Genomic DNA, 23,389 nt, shown 5'->3' with positions numbered 1-23,389 from the left:
TTGGAAGTTGTAACATATATTAATTTAAATCATATACAATGTTAAAGTTCTCACTGCATTTAAAATTGCAAAATGCACACGAGCAACACTCTCATTGCATCCAACATTGCACACTGTACAGTAGCCAATATTTTCACTGCGCTAATACTGCTTACTGTGCATTAGAAATAGTCGTACTGCATGTATAATTTGCACTGCACAGTAGTAAAAGTACCTAATGCAATTATAATGCATACTGCATGGCTGTGACATGCTTACTACTGTTGCTGCCCTGCTAATGTAACTAGATAGATATCCAAGCAATAATTTATTTCAACTGCAATGCCTTCTACATCTTGGCTTCAGCGAGTTCTGAATAATGCACAGTTATGGTTGTTTCAAAATAGTCACCGCCCTATCAGGGGAAGAACATCTCACACTCCTTTACTTTTGTAAACATTAACTAAAGGCCCATGCACACTATCACTCAAATCATTTTTTAGTTGTGTGATGGAGTGATGGAGCAACGAGTAGCTGTTTTGACGTCATACCAACATTTACATGTAGGTGTACACACTACCAACATAATCAAAGAAAACAAATGTTAAATGTTGACTAGCAACAAAATTCACATTACAGTTATTTGATATCAAAATATTCACCATGTCTTACTCTGTTGTGTTGTAGGTGCCACCTATGTGGAAATGTGATTACAAGCTCGTAAAAGCTAAAAACGAATAGTTAATCGCAGCCACGGAAGACCGCTGTTGTTTGAATTCTCTTTCCAATACGGCTCAAATGTGACGTAGTTGTGGGAGATGGTTTCTGTTTACACTATCATGCAACCTTATTCGTTGAAATATTTTCACAAATGTACTTCACGCATTCAATAAAACTATGTCTATTATAGTTCTTAGGCATCTATTTTATCGTCATTGTTATGCTGTCACTTTTAGCAGTGATATCTTATAACTTACCATAAAAATTCATTTAATTTTTTAACCTTAGCTCGAAGGATTTACATATCATTGTCTGATAATCATGACGAGCCTGTTGGTCACCTGTGATAATCGAAAAGTGCTGCAAAATTATTTGCGATGTATTGGGTCACATGATCAGATTACGACTTGCCTATTAGACCAGGCCAAAACAAAACTGTAAAGTAGCGAGCATCTACATTTGATACGGGGTCTTCGGTAAAACCCGAAGTGTTTGTCATAAACTAGTACTACGATAAGTTTTATATTGAGTTTTTTATTGGCCTTTCAATTCATGTGAGAACATCACGTGACAAGACGATAACCAAATTTCATGACTACGTCATCGAAATAAAGAGATTCCAATCTACTGCGGCTTTTCGTTTATGAGCTTTTAAGAGCTTGCAATCACATTTCCATATACTTGGCACTTACAACACAACAGAGTAAGACATGGTGAATCTTTTGATACCAAATAACTGTAATGTTAATTTTGTCGCAAGTCAACCTTTAAACATAGTAGCCACAATTGTTAAAGTTCCACAATACAGCAAAACCGGGAAGTGGGGGGGGTAGTCAAAGCCACAAACTAGAAGCGATTACTATATATAGGTTACTGAGATCACTATAAAATGCAATCAAACTAATTACTTTGGTATCTTGTATCTTTGAGTATAAAGCAAATATGTTTTAGCAAATAAATATTTTGTGTATTCAGTACATACATTGAGATGTGTAGTTGCTGATGCGGGTGCACAGTGGACTTTGAGATCTGGTTACATGTACATATAGACTGTTCACCACCTGCAAGCAAAGGAATGTTGAATAAACAGTGCTTGTCCCTATTTCATAATTAGTTTATGAAATGCCCTATTAGTGTCAGATGTGGTTGGTAATAAAGAGAGAAGGTAACTCCCTCTGTGCAAGAAAGTATCTAACCTGTTATTAAACTGAGCTGATAAAAGTTCCTGTAAATCAAAACAGTGAAATACAATAAAATTACCTCTTTTTGTTCATGCTTCATCGACTGATTCTTTAGCACGAAGGCAACTGCTAGATACATCTTTGTAAATGTCTTTACTAAGTGAATGCCTGGTGTTGCACCAGTGTTAAAAACAGCTTATAAACATTACCTTACTTGCATTACTTTACTGCATTACCTTTACACTAAATTACCTGCAACTTTTTTAAGCTGTTTTTATTAACCGTGGTAATCGTAGCGGGTGATGCAACATCGTTATGTATATTTAAATCGATGTAATGAATACCTTTGCTATTATTATTCTCCGTGCTCAGTTAAATGCGTTGTTCAATGGTCAAGCTTGACAGCTCTAAAACTGGAGGTTCTGAGATCAAATCAACCATGAAATGGATTTTTCATTCCCAAAACTTTATCACTATAACTGGACATACGAATTACAGATGACAGACAGACAAACGCTGAGGTTTAATTATATATAGAATATATATATTATAACTTCAAACTCAAACCGTATACCACCATTAGGTGGTACGCGGTTTGAGTCTGCCGTAATAATAATCAAACCGTATACCACCATTAGGTGGTATACGGTTTGATTATTATTACGGTAAATTATTTTATATTTATGATATATTTTGTTATATAATTCTATATTGAAATAATAACTATTGCTGTTAATTATATTTGGATAAATATCAGTTCAGCTAAATCATTTAGTTCAAGACATTGTTGAACCCAAAGAGTCTCTTAAAATATTGTGGATTTTTAAGAGAGGTACTGAAGGCCTGAGGATTGTGAAAAACACCTGAATGCCAACGCATCAAGACTTATCACCGTTACTATGTACTTAGTAACTAGCTATCAAATTGTCAACAAAGGCTCAAGTATTATAGCCTTCATCTCAACTGATATGGCATAAGCTGTTGAGGGTTTACTTCAATGTGCTGCCTTATCTTTGATCGAGATCAAACTAAATCCATTAGCTGATCAACTTCCTCTAACAGTTCTCTGACTAAAATGTTTGACCCTACTACACAGCAGTTATTCAAACGATCAGGCAAGCCTTTAAAATAGATGAAAGGGAACGCAACTCTTGTAAATTGGGTGATCCCTAAAAAGGTGAACGAATGATACAGGATATCTGAAGGAGGCATTATCTATACCGGTATATATATATATACCATTATTATCTTTATCTATATATTTCCCAAAGTTCGTCTGTTGGAAATCCGTCTGTTGGAAATCCGGCAATAGCTATTATTAGAACAGCTGAGCTGAACAACAATACAGACTCAAAGTCATGGCTTACCGTCATTGGAAGCCTAACCTTATTAACTAGCTTAGTGGAGTTTTCCATTGGCAATATGCCAGGCTACTAGCTTGAAAGGTACTGTTGCTTGACAAAGTTTTAAAAACCTTAACAGTTTTTTTTATTTTTCTCTGAATTTATTTCAACTACACGACACACCTCTCTCATGATACGTACTTTGAAAGTTATAATGGCAAATGTTGTTATATGTTAAATACAAATCAATTTTCTGTTCAAAGACTCTTCTATTACACGGGCAATGCAGGGTGGCACAGCTAGTACTAGTTATAAAAACAGCATTTTTTTTTATAAACATTTTGTATAAAAAATTCTGTGTAGGCAAGAAATATATGACAAATAACTAATGTACAAATAAATGAAGCGTCTAACAAATCAAAACCAGCTCTTTGCTATTTTAACTTATCTTTAAGAGCACTTAAACTTACCAATCCGTCATCTCTAGGACTATATAGAGTGTAGAAAAGACCCTAATCAGCGTTGCGGAATAAAAGTAATATACCCTCCACCTCATTGCTGTCGAAAGGAACTGTAGGTGTCATGGAGAATAGTTCAACTAATGAGTTGGTCCATACTTTTGTATAAACCAAACTGTTAATCAAAGTTAGAAGCTGTCGATCTTTCTAATGTGAGTACATCTAACTAGTAGGCAATGTTATATTACAGAAAGTGCGAAATCAGGTAGCTCATGTACTGCTAAAAATGAAATTGCTCTAAGTTAAAAACTGCCAGAAAATGCTTTTACTATATGGCAGTTTTTATAGTAGATGGTGCATATGTACATTTGAATAGGAGACTGATGTTTAAACCAAAAAAACTTTTATCAATCAGTGTACGAGATTACTAATGAATGATTAACAACAAGTAGTATTACTATGACATAAAACTAGTTCCTCATCTGCTAGTTTATATAACTTGAAGGACACCAGGTGTATCTACTGATAAATACAGTATTTTCCTTACCATATAGTTCATCATATCACAAGGCGCAGTCTCAATTCCATGGTACTATTATGAGTATTATTATCCCTGGTCCCTATTATAAGATGCATTTTAAAAAACTAAAATTCCCCAGTCATACAGCCTATGACCTGATAATGGAATGAGTGATAATGGAAAACAGAAAGGGTAGTGCTGGTTGTTGAAAAAGTGGCTGTCAGCAGGAATTGACAGACTACCAGGCCTGTATTCACTGGTTGCAAGTTGAGGCGGCTAATGTTAGGCGACTAGTTGTGAACACCTGGGGGTGGGAAGGGGGCGGTGTAAGCCCCCAACCGGTTTATCTTATGTAGGGCCTCTGCCGGGCCTCTCATGTAAAGTTTTAAAAGATTTTATCGGGAAGTATCAACATTTTTCTATATTTTGAGATTTGTTTTGTTTTAGGTAATGTGACTGACGAGACGTTTTTAAATTAAAATAGGCAAAACTTGACCGCAGTAAAAACGCTCAGAAAAAGACATCTTTTTCTTTTGAGCGTTTTAACAATGATCAATTTTGCAGATTTTATTTTAAGTTCATTTGGAGGTTTCCACGCTTTTGATGGGACATGGCCAAGCTGATGTTTGGTAAAACTTGATATTTTCAAACCTTTATAAAAGTCGTTAACAAGAATATTTTGCCACTGATGATGATAATAATTACGCCTAAGAACTACTAAAAGTTGATGTTTGTCTCTATGGCTTAGAATAAAGTGATATTCTACAGCGATAAAAACTGTCTCTGTAGCCGTTGGGCAAATAACCTTTCGAATAAATGATGTTGAGGTCGAGTTATCTGAAGCAATTTATCATTGCGTGTGAACGGACCAAACAAATCCGTTCGAGTTAACCTTGTGTTTGAGATGAAATGTTACATTTTATCTGAGGGCGAGTTATCAGAGTTTGACTGTACTTAGCCGCGAAAAGTTCCTAAAAAGTTGGGGCAACTCAGCCGGCCAGCTGCCCACGGGAATACGGGCTTGGAGACTACTATCCTATATACTACTACCTATGTTTTACAGCAGTAAAATAAATATTAATTAAAGCTGTAGGCCTAACCCACCGTAATGTATGTAATTTAACAACAGCAATAAGGAGATATGTTTATTATATTTGTGAGAGGCAATAATAGAAGAAATTCCCTGGTATTATAAGTATTATTATCCCTGGTCCCTGTTATAAGATGCATTTAAAAAACAACAAGTTAAGCAAAACCGTAAACTTCATTGAATAAAATATTCACTCTTCTTTCAACATTCTGTCCAACATTCTGGGTTACTTCTCACCATTGTCTGAGTCAGACTCAATGGTTGGTTGTGGTTCAACATTAATGCCGGCTTTCTCTAAAACTCTGACAATTGAGGCTGGCTTTACCTTAGCCCATGCACCAACAATCCACCCACATATGGTGGCGTAACTTGCTCGCCGCTGCCCCAAGTTTAAGCTGAGCTTAATTAGTGTGTCCATTTATGGATGCCATTTTAGATGGCTTATTAAACAGTATATAGCAATTAGCAGCACACCTGCTCTGTATACTTAGCAGGAGTTTGATTGTTTTGTCGAGAATTGGTTGCAAAGTAGTGACCTCGATACATTTACTAAAGTCACCCAACAGATTTTAGAACTCAATCCCCACATGGGGCACACCGTATTAAAGGGCAAAGCATCGATTAGGTAGAAAATCTTAGGCTTTTCACTGTTCTTTATGGTACAAGAAATACAGTACATGTACCTGCTGTAACTAACAGTATTATTTGTTGATTAAAACTCAAAAAAAAATTCAAAACAATACAAAAGTCAAGTAAATACCTTGAAGTGAGTCCTATTTCATGCCAAAACAGAGTGGTTGAGGTAGAAAGAGAACATCAGGCAGTAGAGAAACGATCTACCAAATGTAAGCAATTGAAGTGAGCATAAACAAGTGCCTGTCAATTTAGGCAGATACAAATCAGTTAGGGAGTGCGCCATCTCTTTCTGATTGGCTGTCACACTTGACCCAGTGGAGCATTAGTTTATTCCTATGACAGCATCATCACGTATCCAGTATAGAATTGACAGTGGCATACGAAGACAATCTCCATATTGAAGCAATACTCACAACTGATGAAGACAGCCAGATGACTGTTAATTTCAATTTAGAACATCAGATGATAATAATTTCAAATGCCCAGTGATTGTGACATCAACACCTGCACATGCAAACTTCAATATTGATCTACTTCCTGACATTGTTCCATGTTCAGACTGAGTAGTTACTATATGAGACCTATAAGAGTCACTGCCACACTTACATTCAATGAAGTTTAGTCAATTGCTGTATTTGAACAAAGTGTTTATAACTTGTGTATCTCTCAAAGCTCGTGTACTGATCAGTATTACTATTATAGTAGGTGATATGTATCAGAGGTGACTGACATTCTCTGTATGCTCTGTACAATGTGGCTGTATAATGGTAACTGTATACTATATGTTCATATTAGAATTCTCATGTGGCAACCTTATACCTACCTTTATATGATCCTGTCTGTCATATAGCAAAAGGTCGGTAGATATAACCAACCAACCTAAACTACGAACACAGACCTCAGGCTACAGTTATATTTGTGTATCAAAAGGCAGGCACTCATCTAATGCTGTCTATTAGTAGAGTGTTAGTAGCAAATCAGGTGATACCCGGAGATGCCGAGCGATAGCCCACAGATGGACGTCGACGAGGCTGGTTTTCAAGAAGCAGATTGATTTTACAAACCAAGTATTTTGGGTAGTCTGGTAGAAGACAAGCAGCATATCCATAGAAGGTTTGGATCAAGTCGGCCAAAAACTGCAGAAATTTAGATGGTTTACAAAGACTAACAGATGCGCGTACATACACACATGCACATACACACATGCGCACATACACAAATGTGAATGGTGATGAAGTGGGATTTATTAATTTAACATTATAGATTTGTTATTCTGATAATAACTATCTCACAGAGTTGCTGGACATCGTTATGTTAGTATTGTAATAGAACTTCTTTGAAAACATTATAAAAGCTCGTAGCATATTATACCGACAATCTTTACTATAATAAAGTTGTTTCTGTAACAGAACTGTATTTGGTAACAGTATCGCAGATACTGTTACCATGGGGCTTGAACTCAGTTCAAGCCCCATGGTAACATGAGTTCAAGCCCCATGAGTTCATGGGGCTTGAACTCAGAAACCTTGTTTTACAGACCAGCGAGCTATCCATTAGACCACTCAATTACCTTGTAATTACACAGCCGCCAGATAATTGCATGCTGATACATGTATAAGGATAATACTGTTTACTCATGACAATCTCTCATGGTGCACGGGACTGGAAAGGGTATTAGTAATGTCATGGTAAGGGTACTAGTAAGGTCATAGTAAGGTCATGGTGTAACTACTCATTATTCCAGTGTCATTCTCATAATGTTCTCAACTGAATAAAGTCAGTTCGTAGGTCCATTATGATATAGCCAACAGAATCGAAAGTGTTGTTTCTCATAATGGCCAAGAACTGTCTGCAGTATTTTCACACAGCAAAGTAACCCTGCTTTACACCCACTGTGCATTTTTGGAAAGTGTAGTCAGCTGGCATTGCAAAATTGGAACAATTTGTACCCTAACTGCTGTTATCTACGGCAGTATTAAAAGCATAGGCTACCATTTAATCCCCACACTAATGCAAGCAGTTCATATGCATCAATAGTGGTATGATCTACTGATTATGAAAGAGCAGGGTTCACAATAGTGGCACTGCTTTATCTTTGGTAGAAAGTCCACTGCAGCTCATCAACTAGCTAAGCATGTGTCTGCGCTGAGTCAGCGATTCATAGAAGCTAATTATGATTTACCTCCTAGTAAGACTCTAGACTGCTACTAAACTATCAACTGTGAGCAGCAACAGAAGTTCACAATGAAGGAGCTGTCATAGAGCTGTCATGGTTGAGATTGTCATGGATGGTTGTTCTATGTAATGACCAGTATAATATTGGGGTCTTTCCCTAGAAATATCATAGGAATAATTCTCCAATGGTTTTATTACTATACTTGTATCTACACATGTACTTATCTATTTGTGTATTTGTCTATTTATCTATCCATCCATATCTGTACCTACCCAAACCTACCTGTACTTACCTGTGCCTACCTGTATTTTCCTGTACCTACCCGAACCTAGCTGTACTTAAATGTATCTACCTGTACCTACCAGCACATAGCTGCACCTACCTGTACCTATACCAGCACCTACCAGCGCATAGCTGCACTTACCTGTGCCCAGATATGTTTTTAAAGCTTTAAAAATGACTCAATTGAAATAAACTCTCTTCAAGAAATTGACAGTTTAATTTTCAATCATTTTGTATGATATAAAATGTTAGAATTGATTCAATTGAGTATTTAAGTGCAATACTCCGCAATTCATTTCTTAATTTTATAGCTTACCTTACTTACATAAACCGGTTCAAGCCCCTCAAAAATACAAAATCAACTCTTTTTCAATACTGAAAGAAAATTGATTTATGGCAATCTATAAAAATAACAATAAACCACAACCACTAACTTAACTACATGCATTAGCTAAGTTAGATAATCCTCTTGACTGTTTGTATATCAAGTATTAACTCTTTTACTACAGATCTTTTTGCTCATTTAGGCGTAATTAAATCGTCGCAAACATTTGGCATTTTTGTTGTAAATGTTAGAGTTTCGGTCATATAGTTTTAATTTAAAGTTTTTGAGTTCGACAGAAAATTTTGAACAAGAATCAATAAATTGAACAATTGAATAGATGCATTGAAAACCTTTCATCGTACAGGATGAAAATATTCGTTGGTTATAAAAATTCGCGATTTCGCGAACAGGTAACTCCGATAATTATAAAATTCCGTGAATATATAGTTCTATTTTTAATCACAAGGGAGAATAACTACTGCATCAAATTAAAAACTAGCTGCTAGGCTAGTTTTCAATATAAATACTAAACGTAGGTGAATTTCAAAACATTTTTAAAATCATTGCTTGGGCTTTGAGCTAACACCATTGCCAATGCATCACATTTCTTTACAAAATTATTCAAGGTTGTCACAACATATGCAGAATGGCGTCATCGCAAAAATAGCCACTAGGCAGAAGTACTAAACGTAGCCGAGTTCCAAAACTTGTTTAAAATCATTGCCGGGCTTCGAGATTTATTGCCATTGCATCAAATTTTACAAAATTATTCAAGGTTTTCACAAGTTATTCGGCATGGCTTCGTCATTGCAAAACATCTCTCCTAGTCTTTTTACATTGAAATCAACTCCATCAATCTCTAATACCGAAGTTGAGGACGATCGTGATCTAGACATTATGGTATGTACTTGCTTTGCAGATACGTTTTTCCATAATTAACTGCATTAGTTAATTCTTTAGTTTAAAAACTGATCGCTTTCATTAAATACTTCAGCTATTGTTTTTGTACTTCCATAACACTTATGAATATTTTTTCTTTTTTGGTTTTACTGCAGATTGACAATGAAACAACCTACTCCGATTATGAAAACTAGAGACAAGTAGTAATATTCACCGTGGCAGAAATATTGGCAGAGAAGCAACCAGTCAACCTAGACCCCTTCATCGAACACAACTTCTTAATATCGCTGCAGCAAACATGATTAAATTATATATTTTATTTCATATATAGATATATTATAATGTATTACAAACTTGAGTGTACAAATAAAATGTTTCAAATACAAATACAATTTTACAAACGATGAATGGAGTAAATAGAAACAGTTTAGTCATTATGGCGGTTGTCGAGCAATAAAATTAAACTGATACTCCTGATAAGTGAATACTAGCGTGTAATGGTGCTCTCTGACTAGTTATTTTGGAAATATAGCTCTATATCGCTGTCAGTGTCTTGGGTAGATCTTAAAGGCAATTCTCTCCCTACTACATGGCTGGTAAGTCAGTTATCATCAGAAATCTCCTCGTGGCTTACTATTGCAACGTTCTGCTGGTTGGCTAAAAGTTTGTGATCGTAAAGGCGTTCTTGTTCCTATTTTAAAACAGATATATTCTCCTCGTTAGCAGCTGCGGTCACTTCAATTTCAAGACATCCCTGAATGATTGGTGATCGTCTAGGAATAAAATCCACCACCCTTGCAGTCATTGTACCTGCGGATATGATGAAAATGCTGCTTACTATACTTATTTCTTGGAGTAGGTGAGCAACCGTTGCGCAGTCTGCGTTTATTAGCTTTACTGCCAATGGTTCGTGTAGATTATTGGGCTCTTTCTCACACTAAAACGAATAACAAAGCGGTAGGAATGGAAAAAATAAATATTGCGTGTTACTAAATTAAAATTCAATTATTAATTTAGTAAATGGTTTTAAAAAAAACTCATTACTCACCACAAGTTGTTGGCTTATCAAAGGCCTCCAAAGCGATGAATATTCGTGAAAACCTCTGGACGCAGCAAAAATTGTTTATCGTAGCTTAGCGTGATGGTCTCGCAGTTGTAAGTTAAATATAAACCGGAACACGCGGTGTGCGCATGCATAGGAATAAATCTATTACTAGCCGCAATAGAGTTAACTTTTCCTAGAGAGTGGCAGTTTTCAGTCGCGAATAAAATCATCCGCGAATATGCATGAAAAGACAATTTTCGCGAAATATAACTCCGCGAATAAATTCATCCTGTACGGTATAGTCTAGAAACCTGGAAGCTTGCAAAATTAAAACGTTATCATTTTTATAGTAGGACTAAAATGCAGGTTCAAATTTTTCAATATAAAAATATATCTGACAGAAATATCGTCGGCCCAATGTTGAAAAAGCTCATTAGCAGAACTACATTTATTTACATTTACAGTATACAATTTTGCTCTTCATTCATCCTAAACCAAAAATAAACCAGTTTAGAAAGCGCAAAGTTATGCTGGGACTTTTAAGTAGAAAAAACACCTACTGGCTTGTTTTTTTTTGGCAAAACGATAACTATTTAAATTAACAATAACATTTTAATTTTGTTTGAACAAAAATTAAGTAGATTTGATAACTCTGTGATATGTGATCAATATTTTGTACAAGTACTAAGGCAAGCCGCTGTAAAGGCTTTCTGGGGAAATGAAACACATGTATACGTGAAGTGGCTAGCGATTACCATTGTGTGGGACAATTACTACTTGACTTAGTTCTCTTAGATAAATGGAATGTAGAGTTCTGCAATGACCACATGACCAAAATAATCAGTTGGTTTCTTCTCCCGCTGAACATTGCTAATTTCCAACAAGTTCAAGGATAACAAGCTCCAGAACAACGAGGTGATCACTTGTGCAGCTACAGGGTACGAATCATTGCATGGCGAGCAGTTATAAAAGCTTTCCTAGAGTTCAGGCAGGTATATAATAATTAGCATGACATTGCAAGCATAAAAATAAATGCACCTTTTTGGATGATTAGCTCATATAGGCTAACGAAATAACATTTAGTTGAACTGCAATAAAAACAAAACAACTAAGCTTATTGTCAGTGCACAGGCGTTCCATAGAATGATATTATAGTGGTATGTAATACATATTATCGACTAATAAAATATACACCTTGATACTGAAGTCTTGTGGAAACATGTGCGGCTAGTGACATTGGATGGCACTTACAACTTAGCTTCTGCGTGCATCAAATAACAGATTAGTTTACTTAGGATTTACCTGCCCATAATGCATTTTTTTCGATGCAGCAATAATAATAGATATAGTAATAATAAAGTGAAGCATTAATGCATATTGAGTCATTTTGCTTACTAAAAGTAGAGAATGAATAATTTCAATTCGCCTATGATGACAGTAAAGAGCCGATCCAATTCAATTTTTACTGGTAGGATATGCCGAGTCAATCAATTCTAAAATCAGTAAAAGGGACTAAAAAATCTATTCAGTTCAGTTTGTTGAACTGATGGGCTCGCTTGAGTAAGCATGTTAATTCAAGTGCTCATCTCTGCCTGTACCTATCCGTCTATCTATCTTTGGGATATTCAGGTCGCCATTTTTAAAAAAACCTAATAAAAGGGATTCTGCAATTAGGTTTCCACTATTATCTGCTACAACGTAGTCTTTCTTTGCCTCTTAAATTTTTCTTACATGTATTTTACAAATGACGAAAAAAATACATGATAAAAATATTACTAGTACACATCAACTTACAGATAGCAAGGGCATCTAAACTGAATAACCAGTTGATATCAGAGAATTCAGATGATAGTTGCTGTCTGTGTAGGAGCAGACATAGACACCTGAGGTGCAAAACTGACAACCAGTGTGCGGAGCATGTTGGTGGAAGTGTTGCTTCTGTTTTTGTAGAAGAACTACATGTTCTGGTAGAGCTCACTACGCTGCTTGGCTGTTTTTGATTTGTTTATCTTTTAAACCCTTGCAAAAGTGTTAACACTTGTCTTCTGTTCGAGGTAAGTTACCATAGCCCACTACTCCTCAATTAATCCTTAGGAGGCTTTATATATGAACCCGGTATATAATCAGCTGTTGCTATGTCAATACAGACTGACAATAAAAACGTTATATTTCAGGTGCTTATAATCGCCCCTGAAAACTTTTCAATTCCTTGAGAAGTGTCAGAACTGTGGTAGTTTTTTTGCATCTTTGATGTTGTGGAGCTTCTCTTTACTTGGATGCCTTGCATTATGTAGTTAAGTTTTAGGCATAATGGGAAGTGCTTAAACTGTCGACAGAAAACAATATTGCTATTCTTGACTTGGTCTCACCGACAGCAGAGTTGCTGCTGACCGTGGTGGAATAGCGCTGCTGAATAAGGCATCAGGCATTAGCTGAGCCATATCGTTGTGCAGTGTTTGTTGCCCATCTGGCCTACCATAGACCATGTAAGGAATACTCGGCGGGTCACTGTTAAACTGACACTCCTTTAGAGCAAACTTGAAGGCAAAACTGAGAATCATAAACTTAGAGACATAATCAAGAACTGATGGTAAAAATTTGATATGCATCTCTTTGTCTGTTGCACAGTCTGAATGTTTGTAAGTGTATTCAGCAAACCTGTAACCATTTGGGTAAATAACGTCGTTCGTCCAACAACCACGAGCAGCGTCATAGTCATTATTGTTAGACTTTTCACTTTTCATGGCCAAAGTTGAATCAGAAAAATACAAGAAATCATTAAAGATAAGTCCTTCCAGTAGACGTCCAGATACTGAAGATCTATGCCTACATTGTAAGGTGAGTATATTGTAACTTACTGTGTTGCCAAAAAGACCGAAAAGAGGATTACCTGAGCGCTGTTTCGCAATGCCGCGACCTTCATTTACGTCTGTCTTACACAGCTTGAGTAACAGCAGGTCATATTCACGGAGCACACCCATTTCTGCTGGCTCCTTCACTTACATGTGAACTGCGTAAAACTCGTCGTCATGGCAGTTGAAAGCTTTGTATGTGTACAGCAGTTGATAGCTATGTATGTATACAGCAGATGATAGCTGTGTCCATGTACAGCGGTTGAGAGCTGTGTATGTATACAGCAGTTGAAAGCTTTGTATGTGTACAACAGATGATAGCTGTGTCTGTGTACAGCAGTTGATAGCTGTGTATGTATACAGCAATTGGTAACTGTGTATGTGTACAGCAGTTGATAGCTGTGTATGTGTACAGCAGCTGATAGCTGTGTATGTATACAACAGTTGATAGCTGTGTATGTGTACAGCAGTTGATAGCTGTGTATGTGTACAACAGTGGATAGCTGTGTATGTGTACAGCAGTTGATAGCTGTCTATGTGTACAGCAGTTGATAGCTATGTATGTGTGCAGCAGTTGATAGCTGTGTATGTATACCGCTGTTGATAGCTATGTATGTGTACATCAGTTAATAGCTGTGTATGTGTACAGCAGTTGATACCTGTGTATGTGTACAACAGTTTATAGCTGTGTATGTTTACAGCAGTTGATAGCTGTGTATGTATACAGCAGTTGATAGCTGTGTATGTATACAGCAGTTGATAGCTGTGCATGTGTGTAGCAGTGGATGGCTGTGTATGTGTACAACAGATTATAGCTGTGTATGTGTACAGCAGTTGATAGCTGTGTATGTGTACATCAGTTGATAGCTGTGTATGTGTACAGCAGTTGATAGCTATGTATGTGTACAGCAGTTGATAGCTGTGTATGTGTACAGTAGTTGATAGCTGTGTATATGTACAGCATTTTATAGCTATGTATGTGTACAGCAGTTGATAGCTGTGTATGTATACAGCAGTTGATAGCTGTGTATGTGTACAACAGTTGATAGCTATGTATGTGTACAGCAGTTGATAGCTGTGTATGTGTACAGTAGTTGATAGCTGTGTATATGTACAGCATTTTATAGCTATGTATGTGTACAGCAGTTGATAGCTGTGTATGTATACAGCAGTTGATAGCTGTGTATGTGTACAACAGTTTATAGCTGTGTATGTGTACAGCAGTTGATAGCTGTGTGTGTGTACAACAGTTGATAGCTGTGTATGTGTACAGCTGTTGATAGCTATGTATGTGTACAGCAGTTGATAGCTGTGTATGTGTACAGTAGTTGATAGCTGTGTATATGTACAGCATTTTATAGCTATGTATGTGTACAGCAGTTGATAGCTGTGTATGTATACAGCAGTTGATAGCTGTGTATGTGTACAACAGTTTATAGCTGTGTATGTGTACAGCAGTTGATAGCTGTGTGTGTGTACAACAGTTGATAGCTGTGTATGTGTACAGCTGTTGATAGCTATGTATGTGTACATCAGTTGATAGCTGTGTATGTGTACAGTAGTTGATAGCTGTGTATATGTACAGCATTTTATAGCTATGTATGTGTACAGCAGTTAATAGCTGTGTATGTATACAGCAGTTGATAACTGTGTATGCGTACACCAGTTGATAGCTGTGTATGTGTACAGCAGTTGATAGCTGTGTATGTGTACAGCAGTTGATAGCTGTGTATGTATACATTAGTTGATAGCTGTGTATGTGTACAACAGTTGATAGATGGTTTAAAATGCCTTACATACATGTATGGCGTCGCCAAAAAATAAATAAATAGAAAGAAAGCTATTGCAATATGGAATAATTTATTATATATAGTATTACATATTATATATCACATAGTAATATATACTATACAGTATAAGGTAATCTAACACGCATTTGTAACCATGCCGTATTTTATGAAATGTTTAAAATATGATGTAATTTATACGTTTAACATTCTCAGTGTCAAGCCTTTTATTTTCTTCTTATCACATTTATTATTTATTATATGTGCCAGTATTGTACAATGCAATGTTTGTTAGTATATAAATATTATAGCATGTAGTTATTTTCTCTCACGTTATACCTTGTTAGTATCTAATCCGAAACCTTTTATGAAGGTGTCAGCAATGCTGCCGATTTTGTTAATAACAGATTTCAGTTACTTATTTTATGTCATATAATAGTAGGTACTTACTGTGGTACACCTATAATGAACTTCCTGTAGGTAAGTGCCAATAGTCATGACTCACAAAGGCAGGTTGGTTTAGCTCTATTCTTGACTATAGGTTTATGCTTTGCTGTCGTAGTTTAGCTTGTCAGCAAACAGAGACTATAGATAAAACATCTTTAGATTGCAGCTAGATTTTAGTTGATTAACTTGCTAAAATACATTAATATGTTGAGAACATGCTTATAAGGACAGATGAAATGTTAGAAGTTCTGGAATGTTCCAAACTTACGCGGGTGAACGAATTACCTACATCTATTGCTACAAAATCTAGATATATTAGATATAGCCGTTTTAAATTTATTAATTATAACAAAAAAATTTGCATTTGTTAAAATTTTTTCAAAAAGTAAATGATGAAGGAAACTCCTACAGGAAATCAGAGATAACAACTGTTGGGTTATAACTCCAACAAGAATCACATTAGTGATAGATAAGCTTTTGAGCACTTCTCAGCACCAAAATATTTAACAAATAGAAAATGCTTGCAGGTACATGTGTAACATCCACAAATGAAGACCAGTTTACTAGCTGCAATCTACTAAATAATTCCGATGTGAGGCTGTCTATGTTTAACCTTTTGCTGTTTTTTTAATATAAGTAATTGCGCAATTCGTCAACAAGCCATAGCAAATCGTCAGGATGCCATAGCAATTCTTCAACATTTCATAGCAATTTCTCAACATGGCATGAAGATTTCTCACTATACCATTACAAGTTATCAACATGCCATAGCAATTCATCAACATGCCATAACAATTTGTCAACATGCCATATGTTAATTTGTCAACATACCATTGCAATTATTCAACATGTCATAGCAACTGTTCAACACGCCATTAATATTTCTTAACATGCAATAGCAATTCACCAACACGCCATTAATCTTTCTTAACATGCCATAGCAATTCATCAACATGCCATAGCAATTCATCAACATGCCATAGCAATTCATCAACATGCCATAACAATTTGTCAACATGCCATATGTTAATTTGTCAACATACCATTGCAATTCTTCAACATGTCATAGCAATTGTTCAACACGCCATTAATCTTTCTTCACATGCCATAGCAATTCATCAACATACCATAGCAATTCATCAACATGTCATAGCAACCCGTCGATATGATGTAACAACTTCTAGCTGGCACTGAATTTTTTACAATGCTGTGTTTGACAAACCAGGTCAAACTTTTTTGGGGTTACCAACAGTATTATAATGGTGTTATAAAGGAGACCCCAGACACAACTCCCTCGAATACATTGAATAGAGCTTGTGTAATGGTGTGTAATGGATGATCGGACCAAGAGGCGAGTGAGTACCCACTGCATGGCTAGCCGACCGAGCAGCTGATAGGAGACTGGCCCGGCACAGCTGAGCAGGACTCGGGCCAGCCCTACCGAGATGCCATTGAGCCGGCAAGGAGTATGAGCAACCAGTTGCCAGACAATAAGAAAATGACCAGCTGACACGAAAGACCGAACAGCTGCAGGGCTGGCAGAAGATGGCTATCCGGCCCCGAGTAGAGGGAGGCAAAGCCTAGGAAACGCAGAGCAGTATATAAGAAGCAAGTCAAGCGGTGGGAAGGCAGAGCCAAGGAAGGCCTCATCATATGCAGTTGGCTGTACTCAAAAACTTTAGTTGTATCTCACATATATTTATTATATATTAATATTTATTCTGTTATACTTAAAAAATGCAGTTGGTTTTATGTGGGAGAGTAAAGGGTTCGCAGTGAATCCTTCACAGGTGTATGGTGTTGGAATTTGAATTTCAAAACCTTTACGATTAGCTAAGGAATATGGTAGTTTTTTCAAGACCGGTGGTCGGGCAGCATTGAGTGGAAGCTGATGCATTAGGTGAGGCAAATGATGGGATGCTAGCGTTCGAGTGATAGACAGTGGGTATGTCAAAGATACCTCTATGTTGAATCATTGACAATGTGAGGTGACATTGTCATCAGTATGTCATGTTTGAAGGTGAAGATAAACAATTACTTGCAATATAACAGATAAGTTCAGCAAGTGCCAGACATGTTACCTGATCTGCCACCATCTAATTCTGTGTAGATATACAGGCTCCAAGAATGAGTTGTACGTATGTCGGGGCAGTATAAATCTAGTTGGTTAGACAGTTTATATAGTGGAATTAGTAAGTAATTACTATGTTGGTAATTGCTTATCATTGTCTCAATAATGTATAAGTGCGGACTGTCACTATGGCGACAATGGGCAAAATTTAGCCATAAGCATGGTCTCTTCTACAATAATTAAATTCGTTTGTTTTACCTTGGTTCCCTCACCAAAAGCTTTATTTTATGTATAGTACATGAAATAGTCTCTAGTAAAGCTGAACTATTACAGTTGATCAGTACATGAAATAGTCTCTAGTAAGGCTGAACTATTACAGTGGATCAGTACATGAAATAATCTCTAGTAAGGCTGAACTATTACAGTAGATCAGTTCATGAAATAGTCTCTAGTAAGGCTGAACTATTACAGTAGATCAGTACATGAAATAGTCTCTAGTAAGGCTGAACTATTACAGCGGATCAGTACATGAAATAGTCTCTAGTAAGGCTGAACTATTACAGTAGATCAGCACATGAAATAGTCTCTAGTAAGGCTGAACTATTACAGTAGATCAGTACATGAAATAGTCTCTAGTAAGGCTGAACTATTACAGTAGATCAGTACATGAAATAGTTTCTAGTAAGGCTGAACTATTACAGTAGATCAGTACATGAAATAGTCTCTAGTAAGGCTGAACTATTACAGTGGATCAGTACATGAAATAATCTCTAGTAAGGCTGAACTATTACGGTGGATCAGTACATGAAATAGTCTCTAGTAAGGCTGAACTATTACAGTGGATCAGTACATGAAATAGTCTCTAGTGAGGCTATTCTGCTGAATGCATATTTAACTACCATTGGAAATAAAGGAACCAGAGGTTGATATTATTCACCTTCTTATTTTATAACTTAATACGAATCAAAAAACAAATAATATATAACTATAAATGTGAATTGCATTTTCACTCTGTTATATAAAGCGACCAAAACTTTATAGATCAAGATCCAAGTCCTGAAACCAAGCAGAGCATTGAAGTTAAAAATTATACAGAAATTTAGTAAATATATTAAAACAACTTCAGCGTAGATATAATCATGGATAAATATTAAAGTTCACGTAACCCACAACCATGTTAGAATCAATATTCCTTCCAATTGGCTGGAAACTTAAAAACCATATTTTTCTTTCTTTTTATGTTTAATTTTCTTTTTTCTTGTTGCACCATGATTATATAAAACATATTTTCTATAAAATATGTTTTATAGAAACATGAAAATGATTGTAGACTGCCCAATAAAAAACATTATATATATAATAAAATACATATGTATATTTTATATACATGTATGTAATTTTATATATAAAATTATATTATTATTATATTGTATTTTATATATATGTATATGGCATGTATATATATAATACGTGGAGTGAAATGTTGTTCCCTGCAATTCATAGCAATGAAAAATTAAAAATACATTATAAATCTGAAAAAAGCTGACACATGAATATAGCATGAAGTGTTTCAATATCAAATAATTTGAATCATACATCAAAAGATGATCGAAAAAACAGTTTTTCCAGTTCCCTGAATAGCAGATACAAAAGTGTTAGTAATTATTTGCTAATTTTAATTTGTTAATATTAATGCTTTATAAAATAAGGAATAATTAGATGTACCAGCTTTACCATTAAACTGACTGTCAATAATAAAAATAATATATTTTGATAATTTGGTTGGTTTAAGAAGGTTGTTTTAAGCCTTGCATATGTTTAATAAAAAACAGTATTTTTATATTTCAGCTGGCAAGAATACAACTCATATGAACCCGTATTGCAACTTTAAAAAAATAGATCACAATTCACAAAGGATAATTTATAATAAAAATGACTACAGCGACGGTTTATTATCAAAAATAATTTGTTAATCTTTAGATAGAAATTTGGCGCTTTCAAAACCTGAGAGAACAACTCCAAATATGCATACTTTTTTTCAAGTGCTCAGCACTCGATAGTCTCAAGGCGATTTGATGCCTGAGCAGCGCTAGAGAACATGGATGGAGTCAGCTCAGAGCACATGAAACTGTCCTCAGATGATGAGACAGAGTGGAGGTCATTGCTGCCGTGTCTGCACTCAGGGTCAGCATCCGGAGAGTCACCAGTGAGTACTGTCAAATATTAAAGATTTGATGAACAATCTTAAAATAAACAGAGACTGTGAAAAGACTCATCTAAACCAACTCCTCATAACAGATCATTTTACAAAAAAATAAAATAGATTTTGTAATGAAATGGTCCTGCAACAGAATAGAAAACAAGTGTATGTTTTAAGCTTGACCATCTTTAGTTATAAACTTGGTACATGGTTCACTAAAAGATATTATTATGATATATGAACGAGAGAGCTGCCCTTATCGCTATTCGAGTTTGCTTCATTTATGACCACAAGATGAGCTGGCGGAGCAGATGGCATCCCGACACTCCTGAAATATGACAAACTCCTAGAGTACTTGATGACAAGCTTCAACAATATGTTACAGGAGTGAGAAGTTGAACAGAAACTTATCTGTTTAGTAACTAACTGATCAAATTTATAATATGATATAATATAATAATATGAAAGCTGCCATATTTTAGGTTCTAATTATAACCCAAATCATCTCTTGATGCAATTTTAATAGATTTCAGTATCTAGAAAAAGGCTTGTAGAACGGAAAACATTCAATATATTATATTATTATTGTATTGTATGTAATAAATATATATATAACTAATAATAAATATTTAAGAAATATCTATAAAATATTTATATATAATATAACTTATTGCATATTAATATAATTAAAATCTATTACATGTATATTAGATTATTATATATGATCAATAGATAAAAATATATTGTAAATAAAATATAATATTATTATTCATTTTATGTATTTTAAATTATTATGTGTTAAATAATATATTATTTCAAAAGCATCTATTTTTCTTGTTTTGTTACCATAACTAAAGATAGCAAGTAAAGATCATAAAACCAGGGCTCATTTGTCTTGCAAAACAGTAGTTTATAACAAAAGCAGACATGAAATTAATTCAGCGACAGTAAGTCTGCAACACTTTATTTCTATGATGTTGTTAATTCAGCAACAGTAAGTCTGCAGCACTTTATTTCTATGATGTTGTTAATTCAGCGACAGTAAGTCTGCAGCACTTTATTTCTATGATGTTGTTAATTCAGCAGCAGTAAGTCTGCAGCACTTTATTTCTATGATGTTGTTAATTCAGCGACAGTAAGTCTGCAGCACTTTATTTCTATGATGTTGTTAATTCAGCGACAGTCAGTCTGCAACACTTGGTTTCTATGATGTTGTTTTTCCCCAAAATCAAAATCCTGCAAGTCAAGCAAGTTTTGTTACTCGCTTGACTTGCAGGTTTCATTATTGTGAAAGATGGAACCGGCACTTGCGAATGATGGGCACGAAAATGCCACGCAAGCCATTCCATTTTAAACATTTTCCACACTTAACTCATTTTTATTATGATTTGAGCACGTGTTACTAAGCGAGCCAGGAGTGTGACATTATGACCTCTGGCCCAGAATTCCTTAATTTGCACAAAACTCCTGCATTAATGCATAATGGAAAACAGTGTATTGACCTAGAAGCATGCAAGACAGATTTCTAGAATATTCATGCACACAAGTACACCGCTAATAAATTTACGGAAATGCACTGATTGTCTATCGCCACCATGGGTCTCACAGACACTGTTATGTAAGGTATGGAATTAACACAAACAGCAAATGTAAGGCACTTACAAATATTCATGAACTGGTTGGGATGCAGTCTGGGAGGGTTGAGAGGAATCCTGGTGATCCTGGATATATTGCTGCTCAAAAACCATAGAGGTAGTAGAGTTTGACACTGAAGCTGGGACATCCAGCTCCGCAGCCATCTCTGTATGACAAATTAGAAGCTTTGTGGCAGTGGAGCTAATGAAGGTTTCATAACTACTGTACCCCATGGAATTTCCGTAGCTAGTATAGTTACACAATACTAATGGCTATTGAGTTATTGATAATAAATATTTTTAAATAAGCAAGACCAACACTAATAAAGCCTAACTATCTTTTTCAAGTGATACAACGGCTACCTCAACGACTGAAAAGGTAATTTGCTAAAAGCAAACTGAGGCATCTTTATCATAGACTAGCTGAATACCCGGAGTTCTACGATAATATAATAATTACCTAATGAAGATGAGTAATGTAAGCTAGTAACTTAAGCTAGTCTAGATACTTACTATAAAGTCATGACTGACGTCAGCTTAATCATAGTTTTTGTTACTCATAATGATCTCTAACACAATCATGATGTTCAAGCGTACTATCAACAACCAATAGTATTTTTCTAAGCGCTTTAAGCTTGTGTTGTGTAACTGATGTAATTAGGATGACAATTATTCCATTGTATAGCAATGTACCCGCTTGGCCTAATGGTTTAGCATGTATAGAACAGATTGGCAAGCAAATTTCGTGGCTGTCTCACTAAGTTGCTGTATTCACTCATCTTTGCTCATGTTGCTCAAGTTCAAGGCCAACACTTTGATGATACGATAGAGAGATGGCTACACGGTGTGAAGGAGCCCAGACACAAATATCGAGAAAACTCGGCATGAAAACTTAAGAAATCATGAGCATACTAGTGAATTAGCAGCAAACCCATCAGAAATAGGTACAGACCAGCCTCAATATACAACATCAATCCATTCCGCTCTTTGCTTCATGTGTGAAACCCTCACATGTAGACGGAAATATTATTGTAAAATTTCAAATAAATAATATAAGATATTTGTTATATCATATTATATATTAGATTAAATTTTGTAGAACTCATTCCAGAGTTCAAACAAAAACAGTATGACAGAACTAAATGAAAAACTTCATTAACGCAGTAACAACTAGTGAAGAGAGGTTTTTAGTTGCTATGGAGACAGATAAATAGAGGTGCAGGTTCAAAAATGCAGTTTCAGAAAATAAGTGAGGACGGGTGACTTGTTTCAACTCACACTAGATACAGTCCAAGTTGCATGTACTTATTCCAATACTTGTTACTATTTTTATGTCTGATTTGAGATTTATACCAGATTTGTCCCTTTTATAACCAGAACTGTTGTTGTAGGCAATCAAAAAAAATATTTGTCAAAACATTATGCATATATAGTTCCATCTATAGTTTCACATTCTAAATATAGTACATATTACTCTCAACATTTACTTTGAGAGTAATATGAATTGATATTACAATCATGAAAACTAAAAATATAACATGAGCTAATAAAAGTAAAATAGAACTACTAACAGAAAGAATAATGAGAACAAATTAAAGACATGATCTAACCGTATCTTCACAAGCACCTAAACGCATTACATAACAACTAGAAAACTCACCAATCCGGTCAACTTGTTGGTCAACAGTTCTGATAGTACGGACATCCTCTTGGACTTCTAAAACAATAACTTAAATAATAACT

At 35.4% G+C, this 23,389-nt stretch overlaps 1 protein-coding gene across 1 annotated transcript in view; it reads right to left on the bottom strand.

Annotated features, from left to right (window-relative positions):
• Positions 1-20,166: 20,166 nt before the first annotated feature.
• The window catches only part of LOC137398190 (uncharacterized), a 187,580-nt gene continuing 184,357 nt past the window's right edge, over positions 20,167-23,389 (bottom strand). Inside the window, exons 13-15 of the mRNA XM_068084297.1 lie at positions 23,307-23,363; positions 21,675-21,813; positions 20,167-20,340 (exon numbers count right to left, since the gene is read on the bottom strand). Of these exons, the coding sequence (XP_067940398.1) occupies positions 20,241-20,340; positions 21,675-21,813; positions 23,307-23,363 (296 nt within the window). The 3' untranslated portion in view covers positions 20,167-20,240. The remainder of the gene's footprint in view (positions 20,341-21,674; positions 21,814-23,306; positions 23,364-23,389) is intronic.

This window comes from Watersipora subatra, chromosome 6, assembly GCF_963576615.1.
Source record: "Watersipora subatra chromosome 6, tzWatSuba1.1, whole genome shotgun sequence".
In the NCBI taxonomy this organism is placed as follows: Eukaryota; Metazoa; Bryozoa; class Gymnolaemata; order Cheilostomatida; family Watersiporidae; genus Watersipora; species Watersipora subatra.
Note: the sequence above shows the minus strand (reverse complement) of the source record. Positions and strands in the feature narration are given on the sequence as shown.